At 35.4% G+C, this 15,988-nt stretch overlaps 1 protein-coding gene across 3 annotated transcripts in view; it reads right to left on the bottom strand.

The window, feature by feature from the left end:
* Positions 1 to 5,615: 5,615 nt before the first annotated feature.
* Positions 5,616 to 15,988, bottom strand: part of LOC111464157 (flowering time control protein FY-like) — a 14,571-nt gene continuing 4,198 nt past the window's right edge. For all 3 annotated transcript variants that reach the window (XM_023108241.1, XM_023108255.1, XM_023108247.1), the window contains exons 5-18: positions 15,513 to 15,608; positions 15,355 to 15,437; positions 15,155 to 15,226; positions 14,589 to 14,686; positions 12,651 to 12,710; positions 12,504 to 12,564; positions 12,340 to 12,427; positions 12,189 to 12,252; positions 11,301 to 11,379; positions 10,703 to 10,792; positions 9,791 to 9,867; positions 9,058 to 9,560; positions 7,287 to 7,538; positions 5,616 to 5,984 (exon numbers count right to left, since the gene is read on the bottom strand). In XM_023108241.1, the coding sequence (XP_022964009.1) occupies positions 5,913 to 5,984; positions 7,287 to 7,538; positions 9,058 to 9,560; positions 9,791 to 9,867; positions 10,703 to 10,792; positions 11,301 to 11,379; positions 12,189 to 12,252; positions 12,340 to 12,427; positions 12,504 to 12,564; positions 12,651 to 12,710; positions 14,589 to 14,686; positions 15,155 to 15,226; positions 15,355 to 15,437; positions 15,513 to 15,608 (1,695 nt within the window). In that variant the 3' untranslated portion in view covers positions 5,616 to 5,912. The remainder of the gene's footprint in view (positions 5,985 to 7,286; positions 7,539 to 9,057; positions 9,561 to 9,790; positions 9,868 to 10,702; positions 10,793 to 11,300; positions 11,380 to 12,188; positions 12,253 to 12,339; positions 12,428 to 12,503; positions 12,565 to 12,650; positions 12,711 to 14,588; positions 14,687 to 15,154; positions 15,227 to 15,354; positions 15,438 to 15,512; positions 15,609 to 15,988) is intronic.

Below are 15,988 nucleotides of genomic sequence, written 5' to 3'. Positions count from 1 at the left end.
ACCAGACGTGGCTGATCCTATTGCTGAAGAACCAGACGTGGAGCAAGTTGCACCTGAACAGGTGTTGAGAAGATCATCCAGAACTACCAGAGCACCAGACAGATATTCAACCTCATTACACTATCTGTTGCTGACTGACGAAGGAGAACCAGAGTCCTTTGATGAGGCCCTACAAGTGGAAGATTCAACTAAATGGGAGCAAGCCATGGATGATGAGATGAGCTCACTTGAAAGGAATAATACGTGGGTGCTGACTGAGTTGCCTACAGGAAAGAGAGCTCTGTTGAACAAATGGGTGTTCAAAATCAAGGTTGAACCAGATGGCAGAAGGAGGTTTAAGGCTCGGTTAGTAGTTAAAGGATATTCACAAAGAAAAGGCATTGATTATGCTGAGATCTTTTCTCCAGTTGTGAAATTAACTACTATCCGAATTCTACTGAGTATTGTTGCATCGGAGAATTTGCACCTTGAGCAAATGGATGTAAAAACGGCATTTTTACATGGAGATCTAGACGAGGAGATCTATATGCAACAACCCGAAGGATTTGCAGCTCCAAGCAAGGAGCACATGGTGTGTAAGCTCAATAAGAGCTTGTATGGACTGAAACAAGCACCGAGACAATGGTACAAGAAGTTTGACTCCTTCATGAGCAAGAGTGGTTTCCACAGAAGTGAAAAGGATCAGTGTTGCTACCTCAAGAAATACACTGATTCTTATGTGTTTCTACTCCTGTATGTGGATGATATACTAATTGCTGGATCAAGTATGAGGGAGATAAACCACCTGAAGGCAAGCTTGTCTTCAGTATTTGAGATGAAAGATTTAGGTGCAGCGAAGCAGATCCTTGGGATGAGGATTTCTCGAGATAGATCTGCTGGCACATTAAATCTATCCCAAGAGCAGTACATTGAGAAGGTGTTGTCCAAATTCAAGATGAATAACGCTAAACCCAGGACTACCCCCTTGGCAAATCATATTAAATTGTCAAAGGGGCAATCTCCCAAGACAGTTGAGGAACGTGAGCACATGGCATCAGTTCCGTACGCTTCTGCAGTTGGGAGTTTGATGTATGCTATGGTCTGCACTAGACCTGACATAACACATGCAGTGGGAGTTGTTAGCAAGTACATGGCAAATCCAGGGAAGGAACATTGGGAAGCTGTGAAGTGGCTTCTAAGATATCTGAGAGGTACATCCAATACTACACTTTGTTATGGCAATGGCAAAGTAGTTCTGCAAGGTTTTGTGGATGCTGATCTGAGTGGAGATGTAGACTCCAGCAAGAGCACATCTGGGTATATCTACACTATAGATGGAACAGCAGTGAGTTGGATGTCTAAGCTTCAGAAATGCGTTGCTCTTTCATCTACTGAAGCTGAGTACGTGGCCATAGCTGAAGCTGGAAAGGAGATGATATGGATGACAGACTATCTAGAAGAATTAGGCCGGAAGCAGTGCAAGAAGATCCTTTATACAGATAGTCAGAGTGCCATACAGTTGGTGAAAAACCCAGTCTATCATTCAAGAACAAAACACATTAGAAGACGGTACCATTTCACTCGCAGGTTAGTGGAAGAAGGCGATATGTGTTTGGAGAAGATAGAGGGTGCAAAGAATCCAGCAGACATGTTGACAAAATGTGTTGATGTTGGAAAATTAAAGCTATGCAAAGCTCTAATTGGTATGGTGTAGGATCAGTCTCCAAGTGGGAGAATTGTTGAGTTATGGAGTCTGCTCCCTGTATTTATAGCTTGGTCAATGGCTATATCCGGTAAAGCTATATATGGTACATAGCTATATATAGTAGATGGTTAAATCTGGTAAAGCTATATTTAGTAGACTGAACCATATATATATCCCGTCCAGTAAAGCTCTTAAATGTACTTTTCTATTCTCTGTACTCTCTTGTTGTACATACGTGAAGTCATCAATACAAAAAATCCTTTTAGCCAGAGTTCTCCTTGCAACTCCTCTCTATCCTTTTCTTTGTGTTCATCTAGATCGAGCGTGTGCGTTGTTGTGCGATCCTAACAACTGGTATCGATCCTAACAATACACACCACTCGTATGTGCATGTTCACTCGCTTGTAACTTCTAAACCAAATCATAAGGCTCGACCTTCCCTCTACACTAAGCCAAAAGTCCATCAAATGCATCTTCACATCTTATCTCATCATCTTAACCCCGAACAACATAGGCTACGCAAACTGATGTCATCCCAAATCTTGGAATGCCACAAAGACATAGTTTGACTCATGGTATCGGTTCTCGATAAACCAAAATAGTAATTTAACATTAACATATCCTTAACCCAAAAATAATAATAATAATAATAATAAAATAATTTTAAATTCGTTATCTCCAAGAAAGATTTGAAAAAGGATATAATTTAAAATTTTATATTGATATGGTATCTGAAAATAATAGAAAATAAAAAGTTTACTAATATAAATTTTTAATTATGATTTTATAATAGATAATTCAAATATGGCACTAATTTACTTATAAATTCTATCAACTCCTAAAGATTTTAAATAATCTTTGTTTTTGTGTGATAATAAATAATTTAAATTCGTTATAATTTTAAAATTATTCAAAATCATTGCATTATAACATATATAATATTTTAAGTAACAATTATACCAAATTTATAAGGTCAATAAATTAATTAACAATATTTCATATTCAATGGCAATTACATTATTATTATTATTATTTTATTTATTGTTTATTACTATATTATGATACATACTTTGAATAATTTTTTAAATATAGACTCTTATAAATTTATTTCACACAATATTAAAAATCGATGGTATTTTATAATTTTTTATAGGTCTTAAAAAAAAAAGACTATATTTTAAAAAGTATGTAATAAATCTTTAAAAAATTTAAACACGTTCAATATATCCATAAATTTAATTAAATATTTATTAATTAAAAAATTTACGTAGATAATAAAGTTTGATGCCTTATTTTAATTCATAATTCTTTAAGTTTAATTTACTCTAACTTTACTTCAAGTTCTGTTCCATAAATTATTCTGAATTATTAATATACAACTTAATTAAATCTCTTAATAAAACTCATAAATTTTAACAAAAATTCAAACCTTTTTTTATTTATTTATTATCCATGTTTTAAATATTTAATGGTTCTATGTCAAACCTTATAACCATTAATTAATTAATTAATTAGATTTGATTTATTTTTATATAAATGCAAATAAAAGTGATGATAGGAGAAGATAATATATTTTTTTGGATAGTCAAAATCTTCAAATATATTCTAAATATCAATATATATATTAAAAAATAGTACAATTATAGTAATAGGACCCTTGAGGACTTCAAGGGCTATTATATATATATATACACATATATATATATATATGTATGTATATATATGTGTATGTATGTATATATATGTATGTGTATGTATATGTATGTATGTATATATGTATGTATATATGTATGTATGTATGTATATGTATGTATGTATGTATGTATATGTATGTATATATATGTATATGTATGTATATATATGTATGTATGTATATATATGTATGTGTATGTATATGTACGTATGTATATATGTATGTATATGTATGTATGTATGTATATATATGTATGTATGTATGTATGTATATTATCCTAACATGAAATCTTTGATGAGGCCCCACCAAGATTGTAATGTCTTAAATGGGCCCTACCAAAGCATATAATATATCATCAAAATCTTTATAAAAAGGAACACACATTGAAGTTGCTTCTCATTGGCCTCCTTCTACCCATTATTCTTGTTCCTCACATCAATGTTTATTTTTTTTTATTTCTTTTAAAAAGCGATCTCGAGCATGAAATAAATTTAATGAGAGGAAGAACGATGTCTGCTTCGAGGTAAGCTTTATGGCTGTTTCGTTTACTCCGACCTCTTTTTATCAGGTGATTTGGGTTGTTTCCCTCTCATCAATTTTTGAAGCAGCTTGTCGCCCTATCGAAGAGTGAAATAGATTAAACTGTGAGTTTTGAAGTAGTAGAATAACGGTTGGAGAATGAACGAGTGAGCTATAAGCAGTGGCTTGGTTAAGGGACCCACCAATTAATATTTATTTATTTAAATAGTTAATATATGTAAAGGTCACCTATAAACAATAATAGAAATAGTGGTATAAAGGCTTAAATCCAACTACAAAAATGGGTTGACTTCAATAATTTATGACCAATTTAAACATTATTAATAATGGGTGTATTAGTTGAATTTTTAACTAGCTATGAACACTTTCAAATTGTCAACAATAACATTCAATTTTTAAAAGAATATAAAAATTCAATTTTTAAAAAATAAACGTAATAGCCTAAGGCCACTGTTAGCAGATATTGTTCGATTTGATTCATTACGTATGGTCGTTAACCTCACGATTTTAAAACGTGTCTGTTAGGGAGAGGTTTTCACACCATTACAAAGAATGTTTCGTTTCCCAGTCTACTAGAAAGTTCCGTGTTTGCCCTCGTTAACCCTCCCAAACTTAATTTGGAGACTTGCAAATTCAGCCTACTACATTTTATTTTTCTGAGTTTGAACCCAATTCTTTCGGGTCGAAATAAAAATACAAAATGGTGGAACTTTTGGCAAATTCATTAAGAAATCAAGTTCTACATAAGAGTGTTTTTCTTGTGCTTGGTAGTGAACTACTTGCGAGTAATTTCGGCTCTCGGCTTGTTATTGTTTCAACAAGTACAGAAATACCAAAACATTTCTTATAAAAGTGTGTAAATCTCTCCTTAATAGACGCGTTTTAGAATTGTGAGACCGATGACGATACGTAACGAGCCAAAGCGGACAATATTTGGTAGCAATGATCTTGAACTATCATAAAAGGAATGAGTGGCGCAGCGTAGAAGCGTGATGGGCCCATAACCCACTTGTCCCAGGATTGGATATCATTTGTAATATCCAAAATTCTTTTTCTAGGGACCAAATTTGAGAAGAAGGCGGCGGCGGCGGCAAGGACGCGCAGACGCAGGTGTAAGGCGTGCGCATTGGCTTGTGCGGGCTGTCGTCCGCGCCTGCGAGAATGCTTGGGGCAGCCTCTTTGGACTTCCATGGACTTTGATCAAATTATGTAGCATTTATAAATTTGGAAACCCTTTTGTTTAAGCTGTTTAGATTTTGCAGTTAAATGTTGAGTTGAGGCTTTGAGCAGGGCGGACAGGCCAGCTTCTATCCCGTCCGACCTTGGTTTTGTAGCGTTTTCATTTCACTTAGTATTTTATTTCGTCCACCTTGATTTCACCTAGTGTCTTCATTTCAATTCCTTCGTTTTGTACCGAGGTCTTGTAAGGATAGTCGAGGTGCTTTAATCACAACGGACCTTGACAACTCAAGATGTGTGTGTGTGTATATATATATATATATATAGAATACTGACTTTCAAGCGTGAACAACTCATCCCGCCCACCTTGATTTTGTAGCGTTTTCATTTCACTTAGTATTTCATCCTGTCCACCTTGATTTCACCTAGTGTCTTCATTTAAATTCCTTCATTTTGTACCGAGGTCTTGTAAGGATAGTCGAGGTGCTTAGAATCACTACGGACTTTGACAATTCAAGATGTGTGAATATATATCACTCTTACTCTCCCTCAATCTGCAAAATATGCACATATGAAACTTATAATGATGTCACATACAGGTTTTCCTCGTCTAAAACACATGAAAATTAACTTTGAAAAGTTCAAATAAAGTAACCTAAGGGAGGGAGGGAAAGGTTTAGTTTCTCTGTATCAACAGCAAATACTCTAGGGGACCTCTAAAACACATCTTCACAGCAAACTCCGGATATTTTGAAACGTAACACAGGAAAGGGAAGGGGCTTTTTCTCCAGTTGCACACAGTAGATGATGGATGGATTACTGAGGCGTCTGGGTATGAGGCGGGGGGCCTGGTGGTTGCGGTGGAGGCATCCCGGGTTGACCGCCGAACTACAAAGAAGAACGCAGAATATTCAAGAAATCGGGCGGCTAGATAAGAAAAGTTCCAAGAACGACCATAAAACAAAAGAATATTCATGCATACGAACACCATTCAATTGAAATATCAAAGAAGAAAACAGAATATTCAAGAAATCGGATACGCTTAATAAGAAAAGTTCCAAGAACGACCATAAAACAAAAGAATATTCATGCGTACGAACACCGTTCAATCATTGAAATATCAAAGGAAGCAGAATATTCAAGAAATCGGGTGGCTTAATAAGAAAAGTTCCAAGAACGACCATAAAATAAAAAAATATTCATGCATACGAACACCATTCAATTGAAATATCAAAGAAGAGAACAGAATATTCAAGAAATCGAGTACGCTTAATAAGAAAAGTTCCAAGAACGACCATAAAACAAAAGAATATTCATGTGTACGAACACCATTCAATCACTGAAATATCAAAGAAGAAAGCAGAATATTCAAGAAATCGGGTACGCTTAATAAGAAAAGTTCCAAGAACGACCATAAAACAAAAGAATATTCATGCGTACAAACACCATTCAATCATTGAAATATTTGTGCACTGCTAAACTATGATACCAACCCAGTGTCGTCAATCTTCCATGAGTTAGATTACCACAATGTTGCAGCAAACAAACTCGACAGAGTAACTTGTTTCAATAATTTAGGTTGTCAATAAGTTTTGCAACCATGAAAATGATCATACACGTGATGCCATTAACTTCACTAGCAACAAAAGCTTATAGATATTACTCATGCATGCTCATAGCTTCAAATTCCCCATCTTTCTATTTCTTTTGCCCTCATTAGATTGCATTTTCCTCTATTCTCACTCTTTCATCTGTTTTAACCGTCTAATATCATCAGCTTGTTTAACACCTCGCACATTCAGAAAAGACGAATTCAGATTCGAGAGTGGTTGAGGGCTATGCTGCCAATACATAATGTGTTACTAGGAAATGGAGAAAAAAAAAAAAAAAACTCATTTGTCTGCCTTCTCTACTTTACTCGTTCGATGAATCCTATTCCCCACACGGTTAAAAGACATACTCTCTACTAGCCTTGGTTATAGTTGTAGAACAGGATTATCCCATTTGAACCGCCTCGTAGAACAATACAGCCCAGATTTTGGTTTCAATTGCAGTGTCATAAATAAGAGTACACATTTAACAGACTCAAGGTTGAATGCTTAAATGCACTTCCAATTAAGTTTTCTCTGTGATGGAAAACTGATAGCCGAATGAAGATACTAGTGATAACGATAACCGTCATAATCATACCTGGTACGGATTAAACCCTGGCGTCATTTGCATTTGCCCAGCCTGTGTTCGATTAAATGCACCACCCTGTGGATACATTGGTGCCCTAGACGCATTAGATGGGCCCTGCATATTTGGTAAGCTGTTCTGAAAACCTTGACCAGAAGGTGGAGCGCCACTAGTAGGCATAGGTCCAGAGTGCATTTGATTCATGCCCACAAAATGGTTTTGTTGCATGGGAGGAACCATCTGATTCATAGATCCTTGCATCCCCTATAAGCATAGTTAAGTTCATCAGGCCTTCAAAAGAAAAGGGGGGGTGGGGTGAGAAATCACACAATGCCATTAGTACAATCCTAATAGGCAGAAGTTCATGCACGTCATTGTTCAAAAGGACCAGTCAGCAGTCATCGATAACTCATCCCAAACTATTAATTACTGCCTATTTTATTAAAAAAATCACATGGTTGAACTGGAGATCCAAAAGCCACGAGAGGCCAGTACCCCCAAACTTAAGAATGAGAAAGGCCAGTGTTCAGAGAATGAGTTTGGATCTATTTAGTCTTTGTCCCTTTCCCTTGTGTCACAAGAGGGAAAAGGGTGTTATAGGAAGAGAAAGGAGAGGTCTATCATGGGAGAGATCAATTAGATCAATAGAACGTATAAGAAACTTATTCGATGGTATATCCAAAGTCTAAACTGCAAGATTCAAGGTCCATTTACAAATCATGAAGCAAACGTTTCTTCAATACTTGATGGCATTGATCCCTTTCGACTATCCATAACTTCAATAATCATTATAAAAAAAAAAAAAACTCTTGGCAGCAAGATTGGTTGGGGTATTACCACGAGTAATCTTGGCATTATATTTCTTCACATGTTTAGAATTTACCACAAGTTCACCCTAAATAGTTACACTCAATTTATGTCTTTTTCATGGAATAAAATCCACGAAATGCACAAGATCATTCAACTTTTTACCAAAAACCTCACTTATTAGATGTTAGAAGAATTCAAATATCCAATATGCATACAATCATGAAAAATAGATTCAAATTTTTTGACCACAACTTAGTACAGCAACAGGCCTAAAAAGGCATCCAAAGTAGAAAATTTAGATATTGAGTACATATATGTTTAGAATAAATTCCATTTTAAAAGAGTTCAAAAAGTGCTATCCCATCCGAAGGTTTCATACATCTGTCCTTTTTCAAAGACAAATTTCAAGCCTGAAAGATTTCATGGATTCGAATTTAATTACAGCATGAAACAACTTTTTTGAGCATGACTCTACTAATTGATAGGTTTGACAAAACAATAATAATATATTTTTTTTAATTGACAAAAGCTCATGCTTGAAAATCAATAATACACAATATACACAAGTTCTTTTTAATTTTTGAACAGGGGTTCATCTAGTCCATGTGTATTTTGTTCTGCTAGGGATATGCGCAATCTCAAAGTTGCTTTAGAATTTATGATTGGAATACAGAGAGGCAAATTTGACGGTTCTGACATGTGGGTAGTATAAACTTTTGTCTTATATTTGGTACAAAATGTAGAAAATTGAAGTAGCTCTACCTCTTTTCCTATTCATCTTCAATTTATTTTGATTATGATAAAAACAATAATGTAAAAAATGAACACGAGAAATTATTCATAAGTTCATAATGAACGGTTAAAAGATGCTATCAAACTAAAAAATTAAACTCGTCTATTGACTGTTTGATTTAAAACTCCATAATTTCAAAATAAAAAATAAATGAAGAGAATAAGTAGCAAAATAGCATACCATGGGACCAGGCATGGCAGGTCCTGATGAAGGCATTGATCCAGGTTGTGAAGGCATATTCATTGTCGGCATCTGGGGTGGTCGAGGTAAATTTGGGTGTGGAAGCAAAGGGAAATGTGAAGGAGGTTGTAACTGCGGTAAATTTTGAGGTTGCATGGGCAATGGGGCCATTTGTGGGGTCTGGTGGTGCTGAGATTGCTGCTGCTGCTGCATGAACTGCTGAGGATTTTGTTGAAAAGGATGCTGCTGATTGGCAGCAAGAAGAGAAGGGTGTGGACCAGGTGGGAGGGGAGGAGCCCCTATTGGCATTGAAATTTGATGTGGCTGCTTACGTTCTCCCATTACTGCAGTGTCAGATAAGGGCATTGCAACTCCAATGCCAGGAATGGTTCCCTCATTTCGAGCCAACCCAGGTGGAAATGGTCCGGGCGAAGTAGGTCCATCAGGTACTGCAAAGTTACCAGTCATACGAGCAGAACCAGCAGGATTTTGCTCACTGTAACCTAATAAAAAAACATGTGAAGTTAAAAACAGATGAAATTTCCAAATGCAAATCAATTCTTCTCACATACTAGGTCAAAAGTACAAATGCTAGATTACGTATGCACTATACACAGAATGTACAAATCAATAATGACGCTAAGTTTTAGCTAAGGCCTGCTCAAGCCAAACCCAAATAAACAAGGCTTGTATCCGCACATGTTCTCAGTCTTAGGTATTCAATAGAGCTCACCTGTGCTAAACTTATCACGAGCAGTGTCTCCTGGCCTATTTCGACACCAGAACTTGGTTGTGTGATCGTTGCTACCACTGCAAAAGAAAACACCCTTCATTCATCAGAACACATATAGTTACCTCACTACAGAGGAGCAGCTGACAAGAAGGCATTGATCTACATGCTACCTTAAAACAGAATAGTGTAGTAGGAAGAAAACAGAAAACAGATTTTGAAAACAGAAAACAGACTTCGAATTTCCTTCTTAATATATATTTTAATAAGTGTGTCCTTGATTTGTCATCGTGTCCATGTCGTTTCGTGTTCGTGACTCATATCCGTATTCGTGCTTCTTAGGTGGGGAGGAGATGTGACAGGGCTGCCTATACCGGAATCTCTTCCCCTTAAAATATCCTCAGAGTCCCAAATCCCATGAAGTTGTGTCAACCTTCCATGTTTCCTTCATAGAACTATGTTTCAATGTTGAGAGGCTGTACAAACCAGGGAAGACAGCGTAAGGAAGCCTGACCACAATCCACATCATGCTAAAGGCGAGCATGATTTCCGCCAACAAGATACTCCATTTAAAGCATATTCTTCCATGCTCTACGTGAGGAATAGATATACTGATTGTCCGGCCATTGGTGATACAAGTGGTCCCTTATTTGGAAAGAAGTTAACTAATAAAGCTCACCTTTCAGTGTGAGATATTTTGTATGGTTTGTGTGAGAACATGAAATGAATATCATACTGCTAGATTTGCAGGGTAGCAAAATTATTCTATGCGAAGGAGCTATAGGAAGGATTGGAGCCTTTTTTTTTTTCTTTTAATAACAAACGGATGAGAACCTATTAAAACAAACGTTCCAACAAAATTGACAATAGTAAAGTGGCACAAATCCAGAGCACAGAATCCAAAATTATACAAACCTGCACAGAAGATAACCAATAGGATGCCATGCGAGGTCCCACACACTATTATCATGCGCATTGGTAATTTCAATCTGAGGAGTCTCATGTCTGTAAATAAGAAAATCGTATAATGAAATGAGATTCAAGACCTTTAAATCATTGTAATCATTAATTGTATTAACACACCAAGCAAGATTAAATCACAATAAAATGAATCAATATAGAAAAATGGAAATCCTAGCATTATCTCAAGGATCAATCCAACAATGTGACTATCTTCAAGAGGCAGGTTCAAAAGAAATTTGAAATTCTATCAAATACATTGACGTATCATCAATAAACATTATATGAGAAAGATGAATTCTCAACCCATGTGAAATGTGAAAATCCTCAACGACACTTGTATCTCCATTTCTGTAGACATAGCTACGAACATCAACCACCACAAAAAAAAGAATGAGGAAGAGGGATCTCAAACAACTCTTTTTTTTACCATAATAGTCTTCATTCAAAGACTTATCCCTCTTCCTTCCAAAGCCAAAACAAAACTATTCCCAACCGTAAACAACATAGATTATATACAATACAAGAAATTGAAACTAAAGCACAAACATACCCAACAAGCCAATGAAATATAGAGCCATCAAAACTCCCGCTAACAAAATACTCTTCATGGAAAGGGTGCCAGGCCAATGCTGGAAAAAAAATCACCTTAATATCAGTATTTACCTTCGAGATAAGATAACAGGAAAATCACCTTTATATTAGTACTGATCTTGAAAATAAAATAAAAGGAAATATTTATTTTATCCTTATATTAGCTGAGTATGTTAAATTTGAGCTTAAAACTTTAATTTTTCCAAATTGGACGACAAACTTCACAAGTGATGAGATTGATACCATCCAGTAGTTTTTCTTTAATCAATTTGTGGCAAAATGTGTAGACACTCTTGTAGGCGCTTTTGTGCCTGGGCTTGAATAATTTCTGGCATAGATTCTGGACGCTGAATTTTGGTTAATTTATTGGTGGGTCTCTAATGGTGGGTCTTCTAACTTGGATTTGAGGGTTCAATTTGATAAAAGTAAGATTCTAACATTAAAATTGACCGACTCAGCTAAACATGAGGCAAGATGTCAGTTTCCAAACTCATGAAGAACCCTAGCCTTTGATGTTCAATTAGATGTGCCACAAATGATAAGGAAAACCTTAAATGAAAGATTTATGCATGCTAAAATGGTACTCAAAACCTTAGAGAAAAATCTTTTTGAACCAACACAAATAATTTACCAAAAATACTCAGACCACAAGTGAGATACAATATTCTCATTATAAACTGCATGTTAATCAATTAATTAAATAAACAAAAGTACATTAACGAAGAGCCGGAGCAGCTAAGTGAATGAAAAGAAAATAAAGGTACCACTTGAAATAATGTTAAATGTGGATGGTCAGTTTAAAAACTATCCCCATCCAGTGAAACATTCTATAACTGTAATCAATTACCGGTCACATCCTTTCTATGCCCACGGAACGACTCAAGTTCTTTCATAGCCCTGATGTCATAAAGCTGAAAAGAAAAAATAAACATAAAACTACATAAACTGAAGAGAGAATAAGAAGATATTAATATCCATAAATTAGAGAAATTCATTACCTTAATGATTTGATCCTTTGAAGCAGTCAGCACCCAGTTACCATTTTGATTCCACTTGACACCTAGTACTGTATTTTTATGACCATGACTGAAAGCACAACCATCATTCCTCACAAATTAGTTCAGCATTAATATTAGTTTTTTAGAACTAGATATGAACTCACAATGAACAAAGCTCTTTCCCGGATTTTGCATCCCAAAGTTTTACAAGGTTGTCTTTGCCACCTGATGAAATTTCAGCCAGAGTAATAAATATTTCAAGATCACTCACGGAAAGATCTGGAAAAAATTTCCTAAAACAAGGCAGAAACCTGAAACTAGAAGAGACTTGGTGGGGTGCCAATCAACACTTTTCACATCCCACCCATGGCCTGCCTGAGTTCAAAACAGAAAATTTGGTTACTTCAAAGATTCTTAACAAACGAATCACATAATAAGTGCGTCTTCAACAACAACCAAAACCGAACACATAATAGATCCAATGTGACAAGCATGAAGAGTAGTCCAACCACACCTGTGAATTTTGTTGACCCAGTAACATAAGGAAATGTACCTTGCGACAATCAATTACAAAATGTCTAAATATATTGATATGGTAATCCTAGCTTGTTGAATCTAAGAACCCTCGTAAGCGCTCTGAATATGCAAATCCCAAGTTCACAGATGCTAAAACCCTCCCATCAATTTGATTTCATTCCAAATAATTGTAACTCTTGAGAATTTGATCTAACAACCTTATTAAAGAATAAAACCTTTAGATCTAAATATTCAAGCACCCCAGACATTCATATCACTTCACAAGCAAGATTGATCAAGTTAAACTTGAATGATTCTAAACATGCAGCCTAAACTACATAGAATAGCAAAGAAACTTAGTCCTGAGCTAAAATAAAGCACAAATACTCATTTTACCGCATTTTTAAGTCTGCCTTACAAAGACAGCATACATGGATTTATATAGCCTCAAAATGAAACTATTGACCTTCCATGAGGCATTCAAAAGTTTTAACCTTCATATAACCTTAAAATAAATAAAAAGTCTTAAAATACATTAGTAAAACATCATAACTCTAAATTATCATTCACCCAAAATTTGTAACCATCCAAGAATAATGACACTTGATTCATCTTTAAAGTAGCATGAATTGCAACTTGAGTTTATCTTGTGGTAGTTTGAAAAAAAAAATCACATTTTTCTTTATGTTCATATTACATGATTGGGATGTCTTGGTTCATATGCCTAGCCAATCATTGCTTGAAAAACATGAGCCAACAGCTAAAGAAGTAGAGATTATGATGTTATCTATTGAAAAATCTATATATTTGTATCGATAACTTTAGAACACCATCCATATAAATCTAGCATTGAGGCAAGTATGACTAGCATAGAAAATTACTTTCGTTGATCCAATTTTTTTAAACCTATATCTTTGTTGGCTCTCTCTAGGTGCAAAAATTCCTCTTACTTACATAGTTATAGCCTAGCATCTCTATTGGCTAATTGGAAATGTTTATTAACTGCCTTTGCAGGGGGCTCTTCCCCATTTTTTGTATTTATATTTCATACCATTAATGAAACTTGGTATTTTTGAAATCCAAAAGCTAAAGAAGCAATTTGCAAGTATTTGGATGTAAGAATTTTCTCATTTTTTCATTTACATGTTGCTTCCAGTCATCCACAGTAAAATAATAAGACCTAAAAATGAGCTAAACATGCATCTAGAACTAACAATCACAAGTCACAACTGTTCAATCATATACTTGGTAGGAAACTTCCGACAAGCATACCATTATCCTGACCAATATTTAGTAACTCTAACTGAATATTAGGCGAGAATTTACAGATTAACAAAATTATCAAACCTAGAGATACCTTCCCATCTAACATCAGATGCAAAACGTCAAGAAGACTCCCAAAATGGAAAATGTATCACATGCTACCTGGCAAAAAAGTTTCAATCTAGGAAGCCTAAAAAAATTTTATGCACTTGTTTGTATATTTGTTTTTCACTTTTCTCCATGAAAACTTCGACTTTTATGAAAAAAGATGATAAAAAATAACAGTAGCAGTAGTAATTGTAATAATAATAACAATATAAAAAGAAGCCCCAAAAATATATAATATGCACATGCCATTTTTTTTCTCAAAAGAAAGAACAAATGCATAGGATAGTATATCATCGTTAAGCAAGCATTCCAACTACAACAATTAGAAATAAACCATATAAAGAAAATGCAAAGCACATTACCAGACAAAGAACGCTCTTCTTGGCACCGAGCAAAGTCCCAAACTTTGACTGTAGTATCATCAGAGCAGGAACAGAATTTTAAATCTGTCGTACAAAAGCTGTTTAAAACAAGTTCATTATGATCAGCCAAACCAATAAAAAGAAGTAGGCCTCTTTAGATGTGTATTCGTGAAAAAATATCAGGACCTCTAGATTAGATATAATTGTGGAAGAGAAGGTTCCCAGTGGCTGGAAGAATCAAATTAAACGATCAGAATTGGACCCTAGTTTAGGTCCAGTCTATTTTAAGCTCCCACCATGCCAAAAGCGCTAGAAACCCCACCCCTCACATTTTTTCTCCCTCATGCCATCTTTAGCTTCTGTTTGGTTCCGTTGTGGGTAGAATTTCAGAATTTTCCTTTGTTTTCTATAGTACAAGATTGTTGATTTATCAGCAGGTTGTAACTTCACCCCTATGACGTGCTGTCTTAATATTCTTAGTAGATATTGTGATTCAAGAAGATTTATCTATCAAAAACAGTAGTATACGAGAGGAATGTATTTAAAAAAAGGCTATTATTTACTACCTCAAGTCCCGAACTGATTCTTTATGAGCAGATTTATTCGCCTTCACATTATTCATGTTATTTTGCCAATACCTGCTCAAAAACGTTACATATGAAATGACTACTTGCTCAACAAATCTATTCTAGAGAAAACAAGGAACTGGTTGTGAAATTGTGGAAAAAAACCCTATAATACATCCAATTTATTGGGGTAAAATTACTTTATTGAGCCCCCATCATCACCAGACACCATCCAGTTGTCGTTGTGGCTCCATACCATAGACCTAATTGCTTGATCATGAGCCTGCCAATGATGATGTTCAAGAAATCCTTTATCATTCATTTTTATGCAATTTCATTAATTACGGAATCCATATACCTGAAGAATCATTTCAAAATTGAACGACTGTCCATTCCAAAGGGTAAATTCGCCACTTTGTGAGCCTGTAATAAGACGTCTCCCTGTGGGAGTCCACTTTGGAAAACAAGGAAGATAACACAGAAATGTTGAACACTAATGAGATGGAGGAAAGTCCTGGAATGCCAGAAAATACTTTCTCACGAAGAGATGAAGGAAGTCCTGATATTCTAAAAATCTTTGATGTAATGTAACTGCTACTCTATTTAATTTTCAGAAGAGTCCAATTTACAAATCTAAGCCCATAATATCAGTTGCAGATTAAACCCCCGACTTGATTACTTCCAGCTAGTGCCAACTAAGATGGATAATAACTGGAGTAAAAAATCATCTATAATCTCCTAGAAATACAGTTGTAGGTCAAGTCTTTTGCCTTCTCTGACCCCCCCCCCCCCCCCCCCCCCCCCCCCCCCCCCCCCCCCCCCCCCCCCCCCCCC

Source organism: Cucurbita moschata, unplaced genomic scaffold, assembly GCF_002738365.1.
Source record: "Cucurbita moschata cultivar Rifu unplaced genomic scaffold, Cmos_1.0 Cmo_Scf00002, whole genome shotgun sequence".
NCBI classification, from domain to species: domain Eukaryota; kingdom Viridiplantae; phylum Streptophyta; class Magnoliopsida; order Cucurbitales; family Cucurbitaceae; genus Cucurbita; species Cucurbita moschata.
Note: the sequence above shows the minus strand (reverse complement) of the source record. Positions and strands in the feature narration are given on the sequence as shown.